Source organism: Gallinula chloropus (genome assembly GCF_964237585.1).
Source record: "Gallinula chloropus genome assembly, chromosome: 14".
NCBI classification, from domain to species: Eukaryota; Metazoa; Chordata; class Aves; order Gruiformes; family Rallidae; genus Gallinula; species Gallinula chloropus.
In genome coordinates this window covers 19,983,533-20,008,598 of record NC_140099.1, presented here as the reverse complement: position 1 = coordinate 20,008,598, position 25,066 = coordinate 19,983,533, and the positions used below count along the sequence as shown (strand labels likewise).

The 25,066-nt window shown below is 47.3% G+C and overlaps 1 protein-coding gene across 2 annotated transcripts in view; it reads right to left on the bottom strand.

Annotated features, from left to right (window-relative positions):
* Positions 1–25,066, bottom strand: part of MDGA2 (MAM domain containing glycosylphosphatidylinositol anchor 2) — a gene marked incomplete at both ends in the record, with an annotated part of 321,167 nt that overhangs the window by 138,250 nt on the left and 157,851 nt on the right. Inside the window, 3 exons of one of the 2 annotated variants that reach the window (XM_084270655.1) lie at positions 4,089–4,358; positions 20,520–20,652; positions 23,988–24,196. In XM_084270655.1, coding sequence (XP_084126781.1) covers positions 4,089–4,358; positions 20,520–20,652; positions 23,988–24,196 — 612 coding nt within the window. The remainder of the gene's footprint in view (positions 1–4,088; positions 4,359–20,519; positions 20,653–23,987; positions 24,197–25,066) is intronic. The other variant, XM_084270656.1, reaches the window with a different exon arrangement.

The following is a 25,066-nucleotide window of genomic DNA, read 5'->3' as shown; positions in this document are numbered from 1 at the left end:
CCAGAGAGGCTGTGGAGTCTCCTTTTCTGGAGACATTCAAACCTGCCTGGATGTGTTCCTGTGGGATTTAGTCTGGGTGATCCTACTGTGGCAGAGGGATTGGACTAGATGATCTTCTGAAGTCCCTTCCAACTCCTAACCTTCTGGGATTCTGTGATTATCATTTCTTTAATGACTTTTGAATTTTAACAGAGTAGAATAACCTCCAACAGCAAAAGATCCCCAGGCTAGAAGAGCTTCCTGGGACATTGGATAAGCTGGATGTTCAACCTGCTGTGCCAGATCAGGGCAGGGAACTGAGTCTGGGGACATCAGAGATGAGGTCTTACCATGCTCCTGGCAATAACGCCAAGTCCTTCCCGTGTAGCTGTGCGTGCAGGGGACACAAAGATGTGTCTGTATCACTATGTGTCTTGGCTCAAGGGCTGTGAGCAGACAGAGGTTCATGTTTCTTTTGATACAAATATGTGTGTGTTTGCTTCTTATTTTAATTACAAAAATATCCATAGGAAAACTGATTATCATTTACCTCTAATTGGGACTAACAAAGGTACATAGTGAGAAACTCATGGTGAAAACCAATTAACTGAAATATTCTGGGTGGAAAATACGTCCTGGCCTTAAAGATTAATTATTTCCACTGCAGCAGAACAAGGTTCCTTTTTTATTCCACTGGGTAAGAGTCAGAAACCCAGAACATCCTCCAAGCAAGCACAGCAAAGAAATACTCATTTCAGGCAGGGAGGGTGTTGGGAACTTTGTTTACCCAGAGGGTGTGTGTTAAATTCCCTGTTTGAGAGTGTTGGGGTTTTTTTTTAAAAAAAGAGAGGAGAACATCATCAAGTTTTACTAGAAAAAGAGGAGGCAAGATTCTCTTTGAGCTCCCTCTGCTTTCTAATGGGTTTGTCTAGAAATGTGTTACGGGAAGCTGTTCACATCATCAGTCTGAGAGCAGGATGTGAAGATGCCACTGATGAGAACACCCACCAATACTCAAACGCTGGCAGACGTGCAATCATTTAAAGAACTCATTAATCTAAAGAAAATACTTTGAAAGAAACCCTTCATAATTATACTTGGTGAGCAGCCAGCTCTGCTGAAGTGAGAGAACATTTCTTCTGTCTCTGGTTTCGCCCAAGACACCTTGATGGACGACAATGTCTTTGAGGGAACAAAACATTTTGTGATAACCTTGGGTGCAGTTAAGCTGATGCTGGCTTGCTTTCTAACTGAATTTCAGAGATTTGCTCACTGAGATTTCAACAGGTAAGCAGTACACAGGCCCTGATTTGCCTCTGGTGGGCTCCTGTTCAAGGCAAACGGAGGAAATGAAAGAGATTGTATTGTGTCCGTGCCCGTAACGGCGCTGTGGTACCCAGAACAATTTCTCTTTCTCATCTCAGCAAAACTTTCACTAACACTATCTGATGGCTGAAAGGGAAAGGCATGAGCAGAGCTGCTCAGCAGAATGAAGACATAAGGAGCAGAGGTCACAGCTTACAACCTGAATGAGAAAAGGGGTGTCAATGGAGGACATTGACAGCATTAATGTAACCCCTTCAGGAAACAGGCTATGAGGGACTCTCTTCCTCAGCAGCTGTTTTGCAAGGGATCTGTGTTCATCTGGCCCAGGTTGCCCAGAGAGGTGGTGGAGGCCCCATCCCTGGAGACAGCCAAGGTCTGGATGAAGTTCTGAGCGACCTGACCTAGCGAAGATGTCTCTGCCTGCTGCAGGGGTTAGGCAAGATGGTCTTCAAAGGTCCCTCCAACCTAACACATCCAATGGGTCTATGATCTGAACTGATGAGCAAGCACCCAGCTTTTGTTGGAAGGATTTGCAATTACTTGTAAGTTATACAGGCCAAAAAAAGAAAAAAAATTAAAATATTAAAAATTCAAAGACTGTTACATCTAAATATTTCTTCACCATAATGGCAGCTTTAGTCTGGTTTTTATGTTAGGAACAGACACCTCCTTTCATGCCAACCCTCACTGGAAGGGGAGGAACTCAAGTGACAGTGGGAAAACAGAGAACACGTTAAATGCTTATGTATATTAGGAGGTTTCCAGATAAATCCTGGGAGCTATCGAATGGAAAGCAAGGCACTGAGACCTTTAGTAGCACCTCTTACTCCACCATTCTGTCAGCAGCACATGGCAACTGCCAAAACTAGTTATTTACAACCTGCAGAAGCAGGGAACTCACATTACTAGCTATTTACACCCTGGAGAAGCAGAGAACAGACATTACACAACACTTCCACATGGGTGCATTTTGTACCATCTCTCAGGTGATGTATATCCCCCTCAAGCTGCCACATCTGGTGTCCCCCTCCCATTTCACCATGCTTATCCCCACTTTTTAAGGCTCTCAGAATAAAATAACAGAGGAGCAGAGACCTGACCTGAACACACCTCGGTGTCACGTTGGCACCTCGTTAAACACATCCTCATCTGGTGCCTCTGTTGCTTAATGATCTGCATTAATTCTGACTTTCAAACAGGACAAATTACTTCCGTTACTCATTTCTTTTATTTGTTTCATTTTGAAGGATTCTCTCCAATTTTAGGGGGTTTATTATTATTATTCATCTGCCTGTAGCACTGTGTTGGGGCTAGAAGGGAGCTGGGCTTTATTTATTTAGCAGGTTGTTCCTCATTGTGGTCCCTTCTTGAACAAACAGGGCCACACAGCAGGGAGGGAAGCAGAAAAGAAGTCAGCTCGAATGCTTTGCTGATATTTTGTTCAACATCTCAAAGCTCCCAGGCATCTCCCAGCCACGGCCTTCTATAAATAACTATGCTATGACTCATGAAATTTGTATCTGTGGGGAGAGAAGGACTTTGGCTTCTCTGCTGGGCTCCCCGGTGCTGTCTGCTGGGTCAATTAAAACATCCAGATTCCTCTTCATGCAAAGCCTCTGCTTGCTCTGAGTGTGGGGTTCACTCACATCTCCCCTTCCCAACCTCATCCCCATTGTAAATCACAGCAAATTAATGCTGGGGCTACGTTCCTGAAGCAAGGCTGCTTTTGCCTCTTGACAACAAAAGCCCTAAGCCAAATGTCAAGAAATTCAAATGGAAATACAAATAAATCCACGGACACCCCCCAATGAACTCCTGCAGACCACGGCTGATACAATGCTCTCTTCCTGACCCCCAGAACAGAAATAGCTTCTAATTCCTTGTCCTGCTGAAGTGTATGATATGTTGGGCAATAAGAAGTGAACAGGGGTTATGGCTCTCATAAAATATTCACACCACTGGCTCTTTATATGGCAGTTTCTCCTGAGGATGATTAATCACATGCTATTATTTAAAGTTCCTATAGTGTGGGAGTTTATGTTTCTCTACCATTCACAGATTAGATTATAGAAAATGAGTTTCAGATTAACTGTTTGGTTTGGGTAGATGAATCCACTCTGACTATGCCTATCAGCCAATCCAACTCCTCCTTCAAACCAACCGGCCACATCCCCAGGGTCATCCAGAAAGCGATAAACAACTGGGAATGGTTTCTCTCTACCTGGCAGTAATTGTTCTGCAAGCATTCTCCTCTTACTTTTATCTAAGAGACATTTATCCTGCTATTTAGTATAATTAAAGCATAGGTACTAATCTAAAGCTCCTACCCAGGGAGCAGTCGTCTGATGGCAGCAGATTCACAGCATGCACAACAGCCTTAATTTCAATAACATGTTCAGCTGATGAGGAGGAAGAAAAGGGTGAAGTAGGTAATGACATCTCCAGGAGCTTGGGATGCACTGACTGCCAAGACAGTGCGTGCAGGGGATGAGCAGAGGCAGTGCCCAGAAGACACCATCCTTTGACCATCCTTTGTCTCTACTTCAGGTGAGAGAGCTGCTGCATCTCCACAGTACGAAGGGACACCACGCCACCTCGGGGGCTTGAGCACTAGCACCACGGGCTACCTGAAGCCAACGCTAATTCATCTCAGACACGATAAGACATGACCAGAAATACACTTGGAAACGCAGGACACCACCATGTGACCATTGCTCTCCTGCCAGATTAGGATGCAATTAATCTTCCAACATAAGGGTCAGTAGTTTGCCAGCTCAACTCACCTCTTACGATGATGTTGGTGGACTTTTTCGCTGGATTCCCGACGTTGTTGTTGGCGATGCAGCTGTACGTGCCAGCATCTTCTGCCGTGATGGCCGGTATCGTTAAAGTGCCCCCATTCAGCACCGTCTTCTCAGGCAGGATGCCAGCAGACCTCACCCACGTCAGGCTGGGGGCTGGCTCCCCTCCCGTCGTCACACAGACTAAGGTGATTGCTTCTCCAGGGTTCACCACTATCGGGTCGTCCACGAGAAGTTTAATTGAAGGGGATGCTGCAAAACACAGGAGGAAGAGAAAGGTGTAGCGGGGTGACATCCTCTGAGGAGCAGCTGAGGGAGCTGGGGGTGTTCAGCCTGGAGAAGAGGAGGCTGAGGGGAGACCTTCTCCCCACCTACAACTACCTAAAGGGAAGTTGTAGAGAGGTGGGCGATGGTCTCTTCAGCCAGGGGACAGGAGATGGGACAAGGGGGAACGGCCTCAAGCTGTGCCAGGACAGGGTTAGATTGGAGATCAGAAAAAAAAGATTTACTGGAAGAGTTGTCAGGGCCTGGAACAGGCTGCCCACAGGGAGGTGGTCGAGTCACCTTCCCTGATGTGTTTAAAAAAGGGGTAGAGAAGGTACTTAGGGATATGGTTTAGCTTAGGATGGGATTGGTTGGACTTGATGATCTTTGAAGGTCTTTTCCAACCTTGTGATTCTGTGACATCTGTGGCATTGCTCAGTCCAGAGAATCACACTCAAGCCAACCAAGATAAGCAAAGACACATCAGCCACAAACGCTCTTTGCACAACTGCATGCTCTCTGAGAAGGGTGCTCTCATCCCAACGCTCCTCCTGACACCCTGTTTCTCACCCTGCTCAGTCACTGTCTTTCACCTTGCTGTCAAGCCACAGATGAGGATTTATGTACAAACAACCCTGCAGCTGTGCTTGGGATGTTCCTATAACATCCAGGACAGTGCCAGCACACTGGACTTTGAAACTTGGAAGAAAGGAATTAGCAACAATCCTCTACTTCGGGCACAGCAAGCACGTTGTTCTCAAGTCAGATCCTACCCGTTGAAAACTACCCCTCTTAATCCACCCACCTCCCTGATGACCTCCTTGGGACTAGGCTGCTAACTGAGATGAATTTGTAGAGCTTGAGTTGGGTCTGTTCAGTCAGGAATAGTCATCTCCCCTGGGACAACATCTCCTTGCACACTAGGAAACTGAAGGATGCAGCACAGACACTTATTTCCCTGCACCTGCAGCTCAGCACTCCAGCAGACACTGTGGCCACGGCTCCAGCTCCCCACAGACATGCAAAAGATGTCCAGACTTGGTCCCTACTAACTCCCATACAGCAGCCAGGGTGACCCAGGCTGGTGATCAGCTGCAGGGGCTTTATCAGGGCAAGACCACCAAAGCAGCCGAATTACACTGCTGGGCAGGAAAGATGCTGCTGCTCTCAGAAGGGAGAAGGCAACTGATTACATTTCATGTTCATTTCTCTCCTCTTCCAGTCCATGAAATATCCACATATGACATAAAGGGAGCAACAGAAATGTTCAGGACAGGGCAGCACAATCCAGTTTCGATACTGGAATTTACAGTCACGATCTGAGCTGTGACATCCCCTTTCATTTGTGTCATGTCCATGCTGGATTTGGGCTCTGCCCAAACACATACCCTAAAAGCACCCAAGGTAATGAGCCAATACATAAAGGCATATTGCTAGCATGGAAAGAGCAGTGATGCTAAATAAACACAGGCATAAAGGTGAAGGATTTAAATTCTGGGCAAAAAATACCAGAAAATGTGACAATAAAAAAAAATAAAGGAAATAATGTTACATCCAAAAATGATATGGCTATCCTCAGTATTACAGAGATAGATTCTTGTGTGTGCTGCTTTATGTATGAATTCTGTTTTAATATGAAAGGAATACACACTAATCGCTAAAGGCAAATACAAGAGTCAACTAGAGAATCAGAGGTTTCCTTATCCAGAGTTCACTCCAGAGGAATTAGTTTTTGCTGTATTCAGCAGCTGGAGCAAAGGAATGGGAAACACAGGACATGTCATTTATACCCATCCCAGCACAGACTGAGCAGGCAACCCTGGCTGCAGAAGCATTTTAAGAGCGCAGAGGTTTACAGTGAAGTCCTCTGCTCCAGCTCCTCTGGGCTTGGGGCCCTGCACACACTTCCCAGTAAACTCCTGGGTTTGTGTAACCAACTTAGAGATGAACAGATGGGGTGCACAGCTAAAAACGCAGACAAAACCAGTCAGCACTGCCCACTAATCACAGAACCCAGACTGGTTTGAGTGGGAAGGGACTCCAGAGTGCCCCTCTGCCACGGGCAGGGACAGTGTCCCCAGCGCAGGGTGCCCCAAGCCCCATTCAACACGGCCTTGAACCCTGCCAGGGATCCAGGGGCAGCCCCAGCTTCTCTTGGCACTCTGTGCCAGGGCCTCTCCCCTCCCCAGGAGGGATTTCTGCCTCCCAGGCCCTCTCCATCCCCCTCCTGCAGCTGAAGGCCATTCCCCTGGGCTTGTCACTACAGTCCCCGATAAAGAGTCACTCTCCATCTTTCCTGCTGGCCCCAACATCACGCTCACATCCTCTGACCTCATACACTTTCATCAGCTCTTGGATACCTGTTCTGGAGTCAGAGGAATGGAGCTGGGCAGTATGTCATGCTTCATGCTGGCCCCTCTTTCTCCTCCCCTTCCTCCTGAGTTTAATGATTTTTCTTGAACCACTCTGGCAAGGAGCTGCTCTCTGCTCTCACCGAGCATCGAGTCATGAGACAGGGAACAAGAGAACCACAAATAACACTTCAAAACTTAGAACAAAAGATGAAAGCTCCAACAACGTCAACCCAACTGGTGGTGCTGTTTACCATAATGGCCTCATAATCCTCCAGATGAAAGGGGGCCCTTTGCCACCCTTCAGGTAGAGAGACAAAGGGAGCAGCTGATGCGATAAAAACGCTGTGATACATCCCTTTCATCACAGCACTCAAAACAGCAAGTACATGAAAATTATGGTTTGCATACAGCAATTTCTCTTTGCTTACACCACACATTTCACTTAACTACAACCTAAACCACTAGACAAACACAAACAAAAAACCAACGACACACTCAAGCACTGCCATTAAAAGCCCGATTTAAACCAAAGAATATTAAGAGACTGGGAAGGGATGTTAAGCTTTGCAGCAAATGAAACGCAGCGTAGCACATGAAGGGTCAAATACTTACTATGAATAGAAGGTGAAGCCACAGCAATAATCATAGAATCACAAGATTGTAGGGGTTGGAAGGGACCCCCAGAGCCCATGGGGTCCAACCCCCTGCCAAAGCAGGGTCCCTAGGACAGGGTACACAGGGCGGTGTCCAGATGGGGCTGGAATCTCTCCAGAGAAGGAGACTCCACACCCCCTGGGCAGCCTGTCCCAGGGCTCCCTCACCCTCACTGGGAAAAAGTTCTTCCGCATGTTGGTGTGGAACTTCCTGTGCTCCAACTTGCAGCCATTGCCCCTTGTTCCGACAGACCACTGAAAAGGGGCTGGCTGATTCCCCCTGCATCCCCTGCTTCAGATAATTATAAACTTTAATTCGGTCCCCCCTTAGTCTTCTCTTCTCAAGGCTGAAGAGTCCCAGCTTACTCAGCCTATCCTCATAGGGTAGATGTTCCAGGCCCCTCATCATCTTCATAGCCCTTCTTTGGACTCTCTCCAGGAGATCCCTGTCCTTTTTAAACCAAGGAGCCCAGAACTGGACACAACACTCCAGGTGGTGCCTGACCAGGGTAGAGCAGAGGGGGAGGATCACCTCCTTTGACCTGCTGGCTACACTCCTCCGGATGTACCCCAGGATCCCATTGGCTCTCTTAATAAGGAGCTATTGTTCTAATATTTCTCTGCTTGAAACCCTAGACATAACCTGTGCCATATCCCAGTGCACCAGTAACACAGAACCTCTTATTTTCAGCTCTGGGGTGCACCTGAGGATAGGATTGTGCCTACCGCACGGCCTGCTCGATCTGCTGTCACACGCACACTGCCAGATCCTGGCCTAGGAAGGGAGAGATCCAGAGTTTCCAGGTGGTCACCTGGACTTTGTCCTTCCACAGCTGAAACAGGATCAGCACTGCTGCCATCCCCATGCTGGCCCACCACCACATCCTCCACTCTCAACATGCTCAACGCCAACATCATCTCCATCCAGCTGGGGCTGGGGAATGGTTGGACTCAATACCCATCTGCTCACGTGCTGGATGCAAGCTGGAGACCCGTGGTTCCTCATCACAGCTCTGACCAGCTTCTTCAGCAAGGAAAAGGGGAGAGAGAGAATGAGAGAAGGAGGACAAGTTCACCAGGGAATGGAGGAAGAGAATAGGAAAAATCCCGAATGTTCAAAATGCCAATGACCAAATTCCATGTAACAGTGGGGATGGTAATCCCTGGACTGGGTGGCCCAGGGTTGCTGCAGAATCTCTCTGTCCCCCAGATTTTCTCAGCAAACATTTGTTAGACACAAAGTGTGCAACAAGCTCACGTCAGAGGTAGGGAAATAGAGCTCACGATCATGCAAGCTCTCTCCTTGTCCTAGGTTCCATGACAGCGAGAGGTACTGCCAAGAAGGGGACTCCTCTCATCTACCTTGAGCTATACCCTGGCAAGAAACTTCCCCTGTGGTATCCAGCTCTCCTTGTTGACTGCAGACAGCCCAAAGGTTAATTTAACCTCAACAGGTAAGATTTAGATGGCAGCTGACAGGTGACATCAATCCCACCTTTAGGATGATCGAGAAACACATCAGGAGCCTATGGATGGGAATGGGCTGAAAGTGCCATTTTTAACAACGTACCTGTGCTGACCTTCCACCAATCCCAGCACTTCACTGACATTTTGGGCCTAATCCTGTCTCTGTAAAATGGATTCTCATCCCTTATGTATCTATAAACTTCTGGTGCTCAACACCAGATGCAGCACAAATCAGAACTCATCGCCACACTTCTCTCTTTTTTTTTGGTCCAGCCTGATTAAAAAATTGAGCAGGCATTTATAAAGATGACAAGATGATCCAGAGCAATTATAATAGTTGATGATTATACCAAAACATTGTTGAAGGGTTATTAAAACTCATGCTTCAGGGCATGAAGTGTTAGATTTTTCTGGACTGGGAGGGCAGACTATCACGTAGCTGGCTACTGCACGCATTTTATACACTCTACTGAAATGTCTCCTGCTGGCTTTGGTTAAGGACAGTCATGAGATCTGATCCAAATGGGCAAGGCAGCTTTGCATCTAGTGTGACTGAACTGCAACCAGGAGAGCTGCCATGCAGTCCCAGCAGCTCAAGTGGTGATACAGCAGGAAATAACGTAACCAAGTCAGAAGGAAGAGGAGATTAAAGACTTCCCCTAAAAGTCTGACCCTCATTGAGATGACATTATTGCAAAATCTAGTGCACAACATCGTCTTCTTGGTACAAGTCTGAAATGTGCTGGTTTTATCTTTACCCTTGCTTTGGGGAGTTGGGCTTCCTCCTCCAAGATACAAACAGTTTTACCCAATGGCATCTCCATCAGCTGTGGGAGCAGAAGAACAAGCGTGAACCGAGCTCCCTCCCACTTCCCCAGCGCAGCCTGCTTACCCCAAAAAGGGCTGAACCCCATCCTGACATCCTGTTCAGTTTGTGAAAGGCACAGAAAGGTCACCTGAGCTCTTTCAGAAGAGCCTCACATCCTTATAAACCAGCTCTTACATGGTTCCAGCCCAGATCTGCATGTGCTGCATGGGGCTGTTATATCCCCATGTGCAGCACTCTGCACTTGGCCTTGTTAAACCTCATCCCGTTGGTCTCAGCCCATGGGTCCAGTCTGGTCAGACCCCTCTGAAGAGCCTCCCTACCCTCAGGCAGAGGAAAGCAAAGACTGTCCCAGCCAGAACCTTCACCTTGGCGCCAGCAGAGACTCTACCAGTCAACCTGGCCAGTGCAAACGTTCTTTCAACCCTCCCATAGAAATAATACAATTCATTATAAACCAATAGCAAGCTTTGGTAAATATTTCCACGGGTGAGTGCATGGAACAAGCTTTCCAAGCATCGTATTTGGACATTCGTAATGAGAACAGCTCAGTGTTCAGAAGAGCTCTGCATCTTTACTGCCCTTTAGAAGTTGGGGTTTCTGAGTGCCAGTCCCACATTTTGAAGCCATGGTTGGTTTTCCAGGGGACAAAGAAAGCCACAGTGGCACTCTGAGCTCTTCCCTGCGAAGAACAAGGCGCTACTCATGGCGAGGGAAACTGTTCAGGTCCCCATTCACATTGCAGCTGCATCCCTTTTAAAGGGGCTTCAATTCAGAGCCTTCCGTGCGCAAGGATCGCCTCTGCATCCAGGGGACTTCACAGCACTGTAGAGTGTGGCTGGGAACCCCACAGCACGTATGACAAAGTGCTATTGGAAGGACACAGGGTCACAACACAGGGCCCTGCTAGTCAGCTTGCTCTGGAGAATTTAAATCAGAACTGCAAGTTGGGGAGGGGTTAACCTGATGTTAACACGTGCACACAAGGCAATTTAGGTGCTGATGGAGATTAATTATAAAATGTGGCCACAACATATACCAACCCTCACAGAGCAACAAAACAGCACGTGAGTATTGTGTCCAGTTCTGGGCACTCTGGGATAAAAGAGACAGGGATCTCCTGCAGAGAGTCCAGAGGAGGCTACGAACGGGACTGAAGACCTGGAGCATCTCCCCTGTGAGGAAAGGCTGAGTGAGCTGGGGCTGTTCAGCCTGGAGAGAAGAAGCCTGAGAGGGGATCTGATCAATGGGGATCAATAGCTGAAGGGTGGGACACAGGGGGACATGGGCAGCCTCTGCTCAGTGTCTGTGGGGACAGGACAAGGGGGGATGGGCTCAAGTTGGAGCACAGGGAGTTCCCCCCCAATCTGGGGAAGAACTTCTTCCCAGTGAGGGTGAGGGAGCCCTGGGACAGGCTGCCCAGGGGGTGTGGAGTCTCCTTCTCTGGAGAGATTCCAGCCCCGTCTGGACACCACCCTGTGTGCCCTGTCCTAGGGACCCTGCTTTGGCAGGGGTTTGGACCCCATGGGCTCTGGAGGTCCCTTCCAACCCCTACCATTTTGTGATTCCATGATACGCGCTGGTTTTGAGTAATGACTGGGGGCAAACTCAGACCCAGCACAAAGGTAGCAGTCCTTAAGTCCTCACTTCCATCCTACAATGTAACAGTATCAGTCCACCAAACACTTCCAACATAACCACCCAGCTCTATTGCACCTGGTTCCAGTTTAAACAGAGCTGCTACAGGATCAACAGCAGAAAGATTGGGAACATCTTCTAATCAATAGTCTGATACCAATGATCATTGAACTTGATAGAAGAGATTCTACTACTGCCTGGGATGGATCTCTGAGACAGAGAACTACACCAGAAGGAAGAAAGTACCAGTCACTGATGTAACACACAGGAAAAACTCCAATGCCAGTGTGTGTTATAATTACAATGAGAGGAATAAATGTGCTTAGGCTGGGTGTGTGGCAGGCAGAAAATGTCACAACTGGCTTTAGGGATTATGGAAAATGCAAAGGAAAACTAATACTTTAATAGCAATATCAAAGTAGAGGCAGAAAGTCATGTCCTTGACAACTCACTCATGTATGATGAATGAGAATGAAAAGACACTGCTTCCTCCAGTTCAGTGAATTATTTCGTATGCAGAACTGAAGTAATAGAACATAATTGAATTATACTTTCCTATGTAACTGTATGTGTATGCATCCATCTAGTTTACAGCCATGATTTCTTGGAGGAATACAATGCATATACCCCTAAATAGATACATTATGAATACTCCCTTTCAAGTCAGAGCAAAAAGAGAGAACATTTGAGGTCCCTGCGGGGAGGGGGAGCATCATTTCTCTACTTATTTACTCAGTAAAGTTCATAAAAGAAGAGATAATTCCCAGTTGAGGTCCAGATTTTAAATTACAGGGTAAAAATAAACATTTTATTGACCACCCTGCCATGGCAATATGGTAGGTCCTTTCTTTTCATCAGTAGTCCTTAAAAAAGGAGAGGTTTTCTTAGGCAGGTTCAACTTTGTCTTGGCAATGAGTTCTCCAACAAAGCCAAGGGAGAAAAATTACACAGAGGCACTCAGGCATGAGCTCTCTGCAGGCCGAGGACCAGAATTCATCACAGAATCACAGGGATTTGAGGCATATCTGGGGGTCAACTTGGTCCAACTGCTGGGTCCCCTGCTGCAGTTTGCCCAGTGCTGTGACCAGACAGCTTTTAAGCATCTCTGAGGATGGAGACTTCACAAACCCTGGGGGCAACCTGTGCCAGTGCTCAATCACCCTTGCTGTAACAACGTGGTTTGATACTCACTGTCAAGTAGTGATCAGTCCTGTTGAGCTTTAGACTTGGGTTGTGTCTCCTTCAGGTGCTACATGCAATCTAAGCCCAGAAAAGCAGCAAAATGATCCAGCTCTCACAAATTCCAGATGTGTTCACCACACTTGCCAACCTATTTCTGTTTTCCTTGCTCTTTTTCCCATTCATCACCTTCAAAATCCCAGGACTTACAGAAAAAACCAAAGGGCTCAGATCCTGCTCTTGTTTTCAGTCATGTGCCTTTCTTTTTAAGTTCATATGTGGAATTACTGATGCAATATATTTGAAGACCAGATTTCATCATTGCAACCATTTTAGAGGTCTCAGCTTTGCCAAAGCACCCAGAGGTGTTTGAGCACAACAGGGTGGCTGCCCTGCCCAGCTGCCCCCCACGATTGCTGAAGACACCCACTAGTTTGCTTGCCTTAGCCTCAGGCTGGGGAGCGTGTGCCCCCCAGGTCCCAGTAGTCACCACCCACTATGAACATGCTAATGGGTCACAGGCAAAAGGAACACAGTTTCCCCTCAGTGTGTCTCTAAAAAGGGTTAGAAGTTGAATAAAATGCAAGATGATTTCTCCAGGCTCCAGACACAGTATCAAGAATGGAAAATGATGAGGTTGCAAAGGAAGCAGGGAAGGGGCTTCAAATCCTAGGATCTCCTGAGGTGGAAGGGACCCATAAGGACCATCAACTCCCACTCCTGGCTCCACACAGGCCCAGCCCAGGCAGAGCTGGCACTGAGGGCATCGGCCAGATGCTTCTTGCCCTCAGCCCAGCTCGGGGCTGGGACCCCTTCCCTGGATAGCCTGTGCCAGTGCCTGACCCCCCTCTCAAGAACAGAACCTCTTCCTAACATCCAACCTAAACCTCCCCTGGCCCAGCTTCACACTGTTCCCTTGGGTTCAATCCCTGGTCCCCAAAGAGAGGAGACCAGCACTTGCCCCTCCGCTCCCTTCAGCAGGCAGCCACAGACCGTGAATAAGCCACAGACTTGGGTGACAGAAATAAAGCAAAGAACAAGCTGATATTTAACATTTGGAGCTAGACTCAGCCCTCATGGTGCATAACACCATCTCTGGTTCATGGATGTGCACACGCTGGCCTGGAGCTCCAGCCCAGGTAGCCCTGATCCTACCCCCTCTATTCTCAAGAGCTTCACCCCCCCACCTCTTTTCCTGCTCCAACTTTTTCTGAAACCCTGTTTTCCAGCCAATGGGGATGCAGCTTTGATGACTCATCTCTTTATTCCTGATTTGCCTGGCTGCTTTTCATCCAGCAGCAGCAGCACTTTGATGACTCGGGCTTTGCTCGTGCTGCCATTCAGGCACAGATGTGGCATTGATAGCTCCAACAGGGAGGAAGGGAGGCGGATACGTTTGCTATTCAGAGCACTTCCTCGGTGGTTACGCTCTGGAGATGACTACAATAGCTCACAGCTCCCACACTGTATGAACTATTCATTCTGTGGACATTTTATCCAGAGGGTATGAAAGGAAGGCAGGGTCCTCCCTTTAGCAGCAGGGCAGTGCTCCATCAGCTTAACCCAATCACCAAGCTGTCCCCTCTGTCGCTATATTTAGATGCAGGGTTGTACTGTGGAGGTTTAAATTCATCTCAGCTAATTTCAATGACCTGAAAGACAGCCACGCAACCTGAGGTCACAGATCTCAAAGAGATATAAGCACCCCCAAAGCACAACTCCTGCTCTCCAAAAATAGATGGGATGAATTGCTCTTCGGAGCCGTCACGCTCCCTCTCTCCAGAGAGCAAGCACAGTGCTCCCTGCACAGCCCTGTACTACAGACACCAAAGCTGTCAGGCTCCTGCCTGGGTGAGACAAATCCTGTCATGCTCCAGCAGCAATCACCAGCACAATTAATGGATTAGGAATGACTGGCTAAAGAGGAGCTGCAGAGAAAGGACCCTCAGGGTTACAGCAATCTGGACAGAAGGCAAACATTAGCAATTAATGCTCAGTGAAAAGGAGTTACCATGCAGGGGTGCACAAACAACAGCACTGTTGGGGAACACACAGAACAAGCCCTGTGTTGAACCCCATGTGCATGAGGAGGGCTGCTGCACTGAAACACCAAACTTCACCAAGGAGGTGGATGGAGGAGACCACCAGGAACATCCAGATAATGTGACTCCCAGGCAAAGCTTAAGGAGCTGGGTTCATTATCCAACAGAAGAGATGGGACAGGATGACCGTCTCCAAATAAGTGAAGTGTTGCTGCAAAGGGGAAGAGGCCAGGTTCTTCTTCATGCCACAGTGGACAGGACCAGACTGCCAACGGTGTGGCAACTCTGCTAGATTTGGTGTGTTCTGTCATGGAGAATGGGCCCAGCCAGGTTCTTGGGGTCACAGAATCACAAGGTTGGAAAAGACCTCTGAGATCATCGAGTCCAACCGTCCCTGTCCTGTGCTAAACCAGATCCCTGAGCACCTCATCTCCCCTCTGTGTGTTAAACACACCCAGGGCTGGGGACTCAGCCCCTCCCTGGGCAGCCTGTGCCACAGCCCCACAACTCTGCCAGGGAAGAACTTTTCCCTCCCAGCTGAGCTGACCCTGCCCTGGGGCAGCTTGAGCCCATTGCCCCTTGTCCCATCTCCTGTCCCCTGGCTGAAGAGACCATCGCCCACCTCTCTGCACCCTCCTGGCAGGGCAGGGGAGGTGGGGAGAAGGTCTCACCTCAGCCTCCTCTTCTCCAGGCTGAACACCTCCAGCTCCCTCAGCTGCTCCTCAGAGGATTTGCCCTCCAGCCCCTTCCCCAGCCTGGTTGCCCTTCTCTGGACTCGCTCCAGGACCTCCATGTCCTTCTTATGGTGAGGAGCCCAGAACTGGACCCAGCACTGGAGGTGCAGCCTTGCACCTTGTGCAGTCCTTCCAAGCTTTATTTCTTATTTTTCCTTTTAAAAAAAAGGATATTAAAAGAACCCCAACCCAAACATCACACAATACAGCTCTGAGCACACAGCTGCCTGTATTCCTTATCTGAGGCTTTCAAGCCTCTTTGGTGCAGCATCACATCTCTCTGCCTCACTCTCAGAGAACATCAGAAGGATTTTTTTGTCTTAACTCTGTATTGTCTGACTGGAGGGAAACAAAGCAAGTTAATTGTGACAGGCTCCCACTTCATGAAGGGGTTAAAAGCCAATTAAAAGCCTTTTGCAATTTGTTTCCCACCACGTGCCCCAGACAGAATGCCAGCTTCAGCTGGGGTCTGAATGAACTATGTCACGCAGCTGAAAACTCACTGCCTGAAATACTCATCTTCCTTGGGAGAAGTTACTGTTGGGGATTATTTCTGTGTTGGAGGCTGCCAAAAATCAGCCTCAAGATTATGTGTTAACCATCACCTGCACTGAGCAGCCTGAACTGGCCAATACACATCATCAAATTAACCTGTCCCACCAAACACGCTCTGTAGAGCAAGAGAAAAGGTTTATTTGATTTTATTCAAGAATATTAGAAGAAATAATTTAGGAAGGCCTGAATTTTGGTGGGTTTCTGGGTAAATATCACACCTTTTCTCTGACTCTTTAAATAATCCGTTCATGTCGTTATTGGGTCTGGGTAGTTTGATGTGCGATGCAGAGTCAACCATATCTAAAGCTGCTTTTCCCAGCTCTAAACACTGAACAGTAGGTCACATGTAACTTTGGGACAGATTTTAAAATCACCTGTCAATTATTCCTGATTGACACAAAGCAGAATTATGCCTGGAATAACATAATCCCTGTATTTCTAAAGGAGACTGTGCATGCTCCTGCTAAGCATCCTCAGAATGAAGCACCTCCTGACCAACGTCGGAATGACAGGACTTCCATCAGCTCTCACATAGACAATGATATCCTGAGGAGAGGAGAGAATACTGAACTCAAACATCTTCCACAACACTGTTTTGCCTTTTAATGTGCTTCCATTAGTCCCAGAACTACAGAACCATCTTTGGCAGAAGAGATCTTGGGAGGCCATGGGTCACAGCCCCGATTGAAGCAATGCCAGGTAAAGCAGGTTGCTCAAGGCTCACTCAAAGTCTGAGCATCTTCCCTAAGGCGACCAAACCCAACTCCTTCAGCCTCCTTTCACCTGTCACACACTCCAGACCATCTTGGTGGCCTCCACTGGTCTTACTACAGTCCATCCATGTCTTTCATGCTCTAGAATGCCCCAAACTGGACACAACAGCCTGGATGCAGTCTCAAAGCACTGAACAGATGGGAAGGCTCACTTCTCTGGACCTGCTGCTCTTCAGGGCAACCCAGTTCCCTTCCTGAAAAGCTGCTTTCTAGCCAGCTGGCCCCAACATGTCCTGGTACATGGGGTGGCTGTTCCTCCCCAGAACATGGCATTTACCTCAGCTGAATCTCATGAGGCTCCTGTTTGCTCTTTCCTCTATCCTGTCAAGTCCTCTGTTTTGGTCACCACTCCCAATTCAGTACCATCCAAGAACTTAACCACAAGCACATTTGGTCCCATTGTTTTGTTGGTTAATATAGAAGTTGTACACTGCTGTTCTCAGTTTTGATCCCCAAGGGATGGTGTGAATAAATGATCACCAGTGAGACACCATGTCACCCTCCAAGCCCAAAGGCCCAGGCAATTTTCCACCAATCATTCACATCTCACAAACTTGGCTATAAGGAAACTATAGGAGGTCATGTCAAAGGTCCTACTAAAGACAAGGCAAGAGGATGAGGAGGTATTTAGAGGAACCAAAGAGATGACTCCAAACCACTCCTGAGTGGGAACAGAAGATGAGAAAGGTGAGAAGACAGAGCCTGTAGCACTGTGCTCCCCCCACCCCAGAAGCTTTAGCTGCAAACTCTGTCTTCTGTGCTTCCTGCAGTTTCAAACTGCAAGGAGTGTTTGGAGGGAAAACAAAACCCCTGATTTCTGGAAAACAAAAACACAAACAGCTCTAAGAGAGTGAAAAACATGAGTGGGGAAAGACCCTGTGAGTGCCATGCAAGAAACCCTGGAGACATTGGAGATGGGGTAGCTGAAACCCCAGGCAAAGCCCACCAGGTAGAGGAAGAGCCAGAATCTTATCAATCAGATACCTCCTTTGGTGCAGCATGGACACATCAAGGCAACAAAAACAGGTAACGTAGATGGGATGTATGGAGGTCCTGACACAGTGTGACACCCACCCTGGCAGCTGCTCCTCTTCCAACAGCCCGGATTCAAGCACAGACACTGAGAAAATCATCAGGGTTCCTCCTCCTTTTCAGAATAACCCCTTGATTTTGCTGCAGAGCAGCTGCATTTGATTTTACAACCCCTGCTTGCAATAACTTACCCAAATTAACTTCTGTGTGCTGATTTTAAAGGGACTCAGCCTACTAAAAACAAACCAGAGTTGCAAAATTAGTCCCTTCGCTGTTCTTCCTCACATCTTGCCTTCTATTTCTGTTCCTGCCACTCACCAGCAATCTGCCAGCAGGTGAATCACTTCACAGGGCTTCTGCTTCCCTTCACATTTCTCAGCTATTTAGATAATAAATTTGCAGGGTAATAGCTGCCTTTAGACACAAAGCAGGTCTGTACTCAACAAGTGCCTCTACCTGCTGCTAATTGTCAGCTCGGGCTTCAGCATCCGCGTCGTTGAGCGCGTCTGGGACGAGCTCAGCTTCTGTCGTTACAACATCTGCTTTGGGTTTGGGATTTTAAACTACTCCTCAGTGGAACAAAGAAATCCACGTGCCTGGAAGCTGATGCCAAGGCACTCGAACTCCTGCAGTACCCACAGACGTAGGATGGTGTGCCCTACCTAATTACCCCTACGTGTAACACCTTAAATCTGCATCGTGTCCAAAGAACGCTGATAAATACGTGTTCATCTGATGGCATCAGCTTAATTATCTCTCTAATTATTCAAGGAGAGGTAGGCAGGACGTTTCCTCTGGATGGGTAATTGATTGTTATTCTGGTGCTGCCACAACTCACAATCAAATAATCAGCGAGATGGAGAGAGCACAGGAAACACAAAGGTCACTGGGACGGGCTGGCAGGTGGCACTGAGCAGAAACCTGGGACAGTCCCCCAAAGACACGCCTGGTGTGCCTCACACCAGCCTCTGGGCTCAGGGCTGTGTGTGGGGATGTGGATGTATGAAAGACCCCATGGCAGAGCACGTGGATCTCCATGCTTGCCTTGAAACAAGTGTCGATGTTCATGCCCAAGTCACCTATAGCTCTTGGTAGGGGGAAGGTGTGGAGACTTGGGAGTGTTTCAGAGAAAGAAAGAGGAAAGACATGCATTCATGTGACATGCTACTCTTAACACTGTGGGAAGATGGTCAAGCAGGAGGTTCACCAGATGACCAGACTGTCATCTGGGAGACCCATGGTGGCCCAGGCTGCAGAAACCACAAGGTGTAAGAGCTGTAAGGATTTCCAGGCATGCTGTAATGGTTCCATTGGGTTTTCACATCTGCTGAGTGCAGCTTCCTCCAGCACAGTCTGCCAAGGATCATCTCATGTGACAAACACTCCTTGCAGTGTGCAGATGTAATCAACCCAGGCCAGCCAAGGTGCTCCCTACAGCACAGCAGCTTCCAGCCACTGTGTCCACACCCCATCAGTCAACCAAGGTGAATGGCAAAACCACCGCACACAGATGGTCCACAAACCCTCCCAAACCCCATCCCGGTGGCTGGGACAGCTGATGTCCCCAAGCAACACAAGCTGGAGTGCACATCCATGGCAGGGAAAAGCCTTCCCAACAAGTCCACAAGTGAGTCAATCAAAGGCAGCCTGACAAATCATGCAACAGTCACTGCATCCTGCGGGAAAAGCCTGAACACAGGGAGCCAAATCACTGCTGGAACGAGATGGGAACCCACAGCTGCTGTAAGGCCCAGCTCCTCTCCACAGTCACCTGTCATCAGCAACAGCCAAGTTCCACAGAACCTCCTCCCAGCGGTTATAGTTACAGACCCAACACATGCAGAACATCCAAACTGTCAGCAAATTTCCATTCTGACCTCAAAATCTGCAAATAAACTTGAATTCACCTGTAGCCACATTAACTACAATAAATACTCACTCCAGGACCTCAATGTCCTTCTTATGGTGAGGAGCCCAGAACTGGACCCAGCACTTGAGGTGCAGCCTCACCGATGCCCAGTACAGGAGCACAATCCCCTCCCTAGTGGTAATTCACATCCTTTGCATATCTTGGACACAGAGAGTTAAAACCTCCAATTTCCATCCTTCAGCATTCCCAACTGCACTTCTTGTGAGCAACCACTGGCATGAAGCTCCTGAGATAGCTACCAGTGCTCCAGCCAGGAGAGGGAGGGAGGGATACAACTGACTGCCCCATCTGAGACAAGTCAAAGACATGAACACAAGAAGCGCCACAATGTGGAGACAACTTGGGCAGAGACAGATCAACACACAGTTAGTCCTGCAAAGCATTTCACCCTGACAGCTTGAATATTTTCACTTGAACCAATTAAAAAGGAAAGAAAACACTTTTCTTTAAATGAATGTAAGAAATCAATGGAAAAAAATATACCAAATCAGTCACATAAAATCAATTATTTAAAATCAATGTAAAAATACCCAAAAAGAGTTGATTTTTTTCCCTAAAATAGGTTAGTGACCAGAAATAATTAGCTTTCAACAAAGCACTGAGACAGGTGCTTGAGTATTTGTTTCTACTATACACCCAGCCTTGACTGAGATGCCCATTCCTTGTACCTCGCTGCAGCATCTCCTCTGAAGCCCACCCATAACAAAGCACCTTCCTGACACCAGGGGGGAAAAGGTAAATCCATTTATGAAATCCAGAGAGTGAGAAACAGAGAGTGACAAATCAAAACTCTCCTTCAAACCCTACCTTTGGTGAGAAAAACACCCCCAAAACTGGCTCACCCAACTTGCTCCTGCCATAGCTCTTCCCCCTGCACAAGGCCACGCAAGTTGCAAGCAAGAGGCCACCACTGAAAAGACCATGGGGACATGGAATGCCCAGGGAAAGTCACTGGGGGAGGCCCACCTGTTTTATTGGAGAGTCGGAAGGATACCATCTTGTCAGGGATGCTGCAGACATTCCTCACCGAGGCGATGCAGCTGTAATTCGCATAGTCCTGAGGGCGGAGGTTCTTCAGCTTCAGGATCTTTGTTTCTCCCTGTGTATGCAAGAGAGAAGCCTTAGGAAGGGATGGGGGTGGAGGAACGAGCAGGGATGTGGGACTCACAGAATCACAGGGTTTGGAAGAGACCTCCAGAGCCCATGGGGTCCAACCCCCTGCCAAAGCAGGGTCCCTAGGACAGGGCACACAGGGCGGTGTCCAGACGGGGCTGGAATCTCTCCAGAGAAGGAGACTCCACACCCCCTGGGCAGCCTGTCCCAGGGCTCCCTCACCCTCACTGGGAAGAAGTTTTTCCCCAGATTGGTGGGGAACTCCCTGTGCTCCAACTTGAGCCCATTGCCCCTTGTCCTGTCCCCACAGACACTGAGCAGAGGCTGCCCATTTCATCCTGCTTTAAGAAAAGGTTTATCTGGGCTAGGGAAGAGCCCGGTCCAGGGCGGTAGGCATGCAGCTACCCAAGTCCTGGGAACACCAAGCAGCTGCATCCCATCCTTTCATTCCTCAGCTACGGACTCCAGGCTGAACTTGTGGGCTGAACTCACAATAGTATTCTGGATCGTGTCCCCAGCTTGCAGAGATTTATAAAAAATGTATATATTTTCTTCATTGGTTTGGATAATTAGCCTAATTATGTCTAATTGCATAATTATTGTAAATACAGCAAATTTAATCTCGCACTCAGGCTGTGCAATTACAATGTGCATGATGCAAACTCTCAGGAAAAAAAATTCTGCAGCAAGATTTTGGTGGGGAAAAGTTCAGTTTCTCAAACATTCCCAAAAACCGGAATGTGCCCATTTGATCTTTTTTTTTTTCACCCCCAAAGCAGCTGAAATAAGTCGCTGGCATCACCTGACTCATCAAAAAATATATATATCTGTTCAGAGTTCAAGAATAAGAGGATGTGCTGAGTTTTCCAAGCGTCTTCCATGATTTAATGAAACTGGAAAACCACTGGAATGAAACACTAGCTTTTCTTGGGTCCAATATCTTAGGGAATGTGGCACTACCAGCTTTCCCTTTCATTTAATTCGATTTTCAGATTGATAATCCACCTTCAAAGCCACCTCAAATTCCCATTCTCTGATACTGATGGTGAATTCTCCCCACCCCTCTTCACATCAGCTTCCTGTTACCCTATCATAAGGTTATGAGGTGATAATCACCTATTTTACAGAGAGAGTGGTGAGGGGCTGGAACAGGCTGCCCAGAGAGGGGGTGGGTGCCCCATCCCTGAGGGTGTTCAAGGCCAGGTTGGCTGGGGCCCTGGGCAACCTTGTGTAGCTCCAGGCCTGGAGGTTGGTGTCCCTGCCTGTGGCAGGGGGTTGGAGCTCTGTGATCCTTGGGGTCCCTTCCAACTCAGACCATTCTCTGATAAGCAGAGCCAATTATGCAGAGATGTGCCAGAGACTCTTAATGACTCTTGAACCTTTAATTACATCTTTTCCTCTTATAAACATCTATCAGCTCTTGCAGACGCACGGGCAAGATACACTAATTCAACCTGACCTCCAATAAATGTAAAAAGGTTATGGATAAGCTTTTGACTATCAACATGACAATCTGATTTATTCATTAATTCAGCCCAGCCACAAGTTCTAGGAAGAATGCTCCTAGTAACCTAGAAATTTATTACTGGGTTTTAAATTGAGTCTAATTTCATGTGACACATTTCACTAGATATATTTTTATTAGACAAGAGGAAAGGTAACAGTCAGCGTTTCCAGCCCGAAATACACAACCAGAAGCCCCACGTCAGAGGAGTTTCTCACTTTTTCATTAAAAACATTACAAAACTCCACTTTCCACACTTGAACCCAAGGAAAAGAGTCTCAAAAATTGCTAAACTGGGTCCGTACATGTTAAATTAAAAATAATCCCATCGCATTTAGGAGACCAATGACTTGACTATGTAATCTAATTCTCATCTCTGCGAGGTTCCAGGCTAGACAGTCCTCAGCAAAACACCAAGCCATTGGAGCAATATAAACCTGTCAAGTACAATAAAAAGGAAAAAAAAAAAAAAAGACAGTGCTTGCAAATTATTAGCTGAAAATTATTTATGAAGGTTCCAGGTTGCTTTCTGCTATGAAGACCAAATTACCAGGCAGTTTTCACCTCTGTCTTCACTCATTATTTCTTGAAATTTTCCAAAACCATTTTTTCCTCCTTCTTTCTGCTTTTTTTTTTCCTTCTTCCTGCAAACACTTTTGTCCACAGACAATGGGAAATGCCACCTTTTTATTCTGAAACTCTGAAAACGTGCTAACAATAAATTAATCTGATCTAATCTGACAGGCCCTTTGGATGGCCCAGGCTGCCTTTGTGGCTGTGAGCAGAAGTAGGAAGATGGAAAAGAAAACACTTCTTCCTGGTTTTGTCACTGCATCTTTTAAGTGTGTAATTCTGGAACAAAAACATATTCACAGAACTGAAAGGCAAAATATGTATATGTGTGTATATATATATATATAAATGCCAAAAACCCCAGCAACACAGGGAGTTGCCATAGAATTTCACCTTCTTGAAAAGGTTTTTAGGCTGGAACTTCTGTGCACAATCACTTCGCATTGTATTGGGAAAGGTGAGGAAGTAGCAACCAAACTAGAGGTTTGGGGCTTGCAGCTCCCAAGCAAAGTGACTCCTAAGGGGTCCCTGTGGATCACACTCACTGTGCCTCTTCCCATCGTTTCCTATTTTGTAATATTATAAAAAATTAATAGACATGTAGGATATTAGGAAGTTATATAATAATGTGTGGGTGCATCTCCAGTTGGAGAGGGTTCAGAAGAGTCACGAAGATGATCAGAGGGCTGAAACAGCTCCCCTGTGAAAAGAGTCTGGGGGAGCTGGGCTGGTTCAGCCTGGAGAAGAGAAAGCTGTGGGGGGACCTCATTGCAGCCTTCCAGTCCCTGAAGGGAGCAGAGAAACAGGAGAGGAATCAGCTTGTTCAAAGGGTAGAGATTGGCAGGACAAGGGGGATGGAGTGAAGCTGGAGGAAGGAAGGTTTAAACTGGATATTAGGGGGATATTTTTTACAGAGGGAGTGGTGAGGGGCTGGAACAGGCTGCCCAGAGAGGGGGTGGGTGCCCCATCCCTGGGGATGTTCAAGGCCAGGTTGGCTGGGGCCCTGGGCAACCTTGTGTAGCTCCAGGCCTGGAGGTTGGTGTCCCTGCCTGTGGCAGGGGGTTGGAACTCTGTGACCCTTGGGGTCCCTTCCAACTCAGACCAGTCTATGATTCTATGATCAGCACCAGGGCGTAATTATCTGGAGGACAAGCACACCACCCCACACCATGAACCCAGCAGACAGGTCCAAGTTTCCAAGAATCTGGTGCAAGTAGCCTTAAAAAATGGAAGAATGACCATGCCTTCCTGCCTACCTGGGTAAAGAAGGGCTCGTAGATCTCCACTCCTTTATCAGACCCTTGCAGCAGGACCTCCTGGCCGCGTCGCCAGCTGTACCGAACGGGAGGGTTGGAGTTGGCGACGCACCTGAGAAACACCGTTCGCTCATAGTAAAACTGCTCCTTCGCCTCCCCGATGCTCTGGTGGACTGTGACTATGGGGTCATCCAAATCTGGAAAGAGAGAACAAATTGCAGAGGTGAAGTCAGGCTTTGGTTGGCTCCACCATGGATCTAAGATGGGAAGCGCGTGCATCACCACCTTCTACAGGAGTCCACAGCAACACAGAGGCTCAAAAAGCCACAAATGTGCGTTTTTGGACTTTTGCATCAGTTTCAGAGTTTGTTTTCATCTGCTCATCACCCAGCAGAACTGGATCTTCATTTACAACCCTTTTGGATAGAACATACATGCTATCACATACGGTAACGTCGATCGTATTTCTGTTACCTCTCCACTAATACTCAGGCTTCATCTGCTTTTCATCCTTCCTACTGGCTTTTTATGTATGATTTTAATTTAAATGTCACTTAGACAAAGTAGTTTATAAAAGTTTTGGAAATAAATAGGCTAATTTGCATCCTAACAGTAAGATCCTCTGGAACATAGATCACGCACATGCATCTCTCTTCCTTTAAAGCAATTTAATACAGTAATTTAATGCATATTCACCACTTCTGCATTTAACTTCAAGCAGGTAAATTCACTGCAGGCTTTAAAACACACTTTGCTTGATTAAAATACAGCTATGATCTAATTACTCCCACTGCATCAGCTCAAAGAAAGTTGGATCCCCACAACAGGGTTCACTCATATAGGGAAGAAATAATGATAGCCCTTGGAAAGTGAGCACACCTAATTAATTGATGTGGGCTTTATCTGTCAGGAACAAGTGGATTCCTGTTTGTGGGGTCTTACTGTTGTTGGTTATGAGCTTTTTCTGAAGGTGTAATTATGATGGAGGAGAAAAAAATAAAACCAAAGGGAAAAAACCCATGGTCATCTGTACTCATTAAAAACACTCAAACTCCAAATAATGTGGT